We start from the raw sequence: 356 nt of genomic DNA, 5'->3' as shown, positions 1-356 counted from the left end.
GTGCCGAGGGAATCAAATCCTCTGACAACTGACGCTGCCGACACTTCCCCGCCCCCGACTGTTCCTCCCCAAGACGATGGTGCAGCCCAGGTGCCTGTTGCTGAGCAGCCGAGCGACGCAGTGGAGCGACTCAAGGACCCCACAAATATGCAAGAGGTGATGGAAAGGAATTTGGCTCCTTCAGATGATGCGTATGAAAGCAGTGCGGCAAACACAACGGGAAATGCCGGATCTGCTAATAACAATGTGCGTCAGAACATGGTAGAGAACATGCCAATGACTTGTACTAATTCTCCAGACCTAATTAATCAAATGGTGCTGAATGGGGTGCAGAACTACGTGGCAAGTCTTTACGC

At 52.0% G+C, this 356-nt stretch overlaps 1 protein-coding gene across 1 annotated transcript; it reads left to right on the top strand.

The window, feature by feature from the left end:
- On the top strand, nt 1-356 carry DQ04_27231000 (hypothetical protein; the record flags this gene model as incomplete). The annotated part of the gene is made up of 1 exon (XM_009318369.1): nt 1-356. A coding segment is annotated over one exon (356 nt), but the record flags the coding sequence as incomplete, so codon positions are not given.

The sequence above is a fragment of the Trypanosoma grayi genome, assembly GCF_000691245.1.
Source record: "Trypanosoma grayi strain ANR4 Tgr_2723_V1, whole genome shotgun sequence".
Taxonomy (NCBI): domain Eukaryota; phylum Euglenozoa; class Kinetoplastea; order Trypanosomatida; family Trypanosomatidae; genus Trypanosoma; species Trypanosoma grayi.
This window is presented reverse-complemented; position numbering and strand designations above follow the sequence as displayed.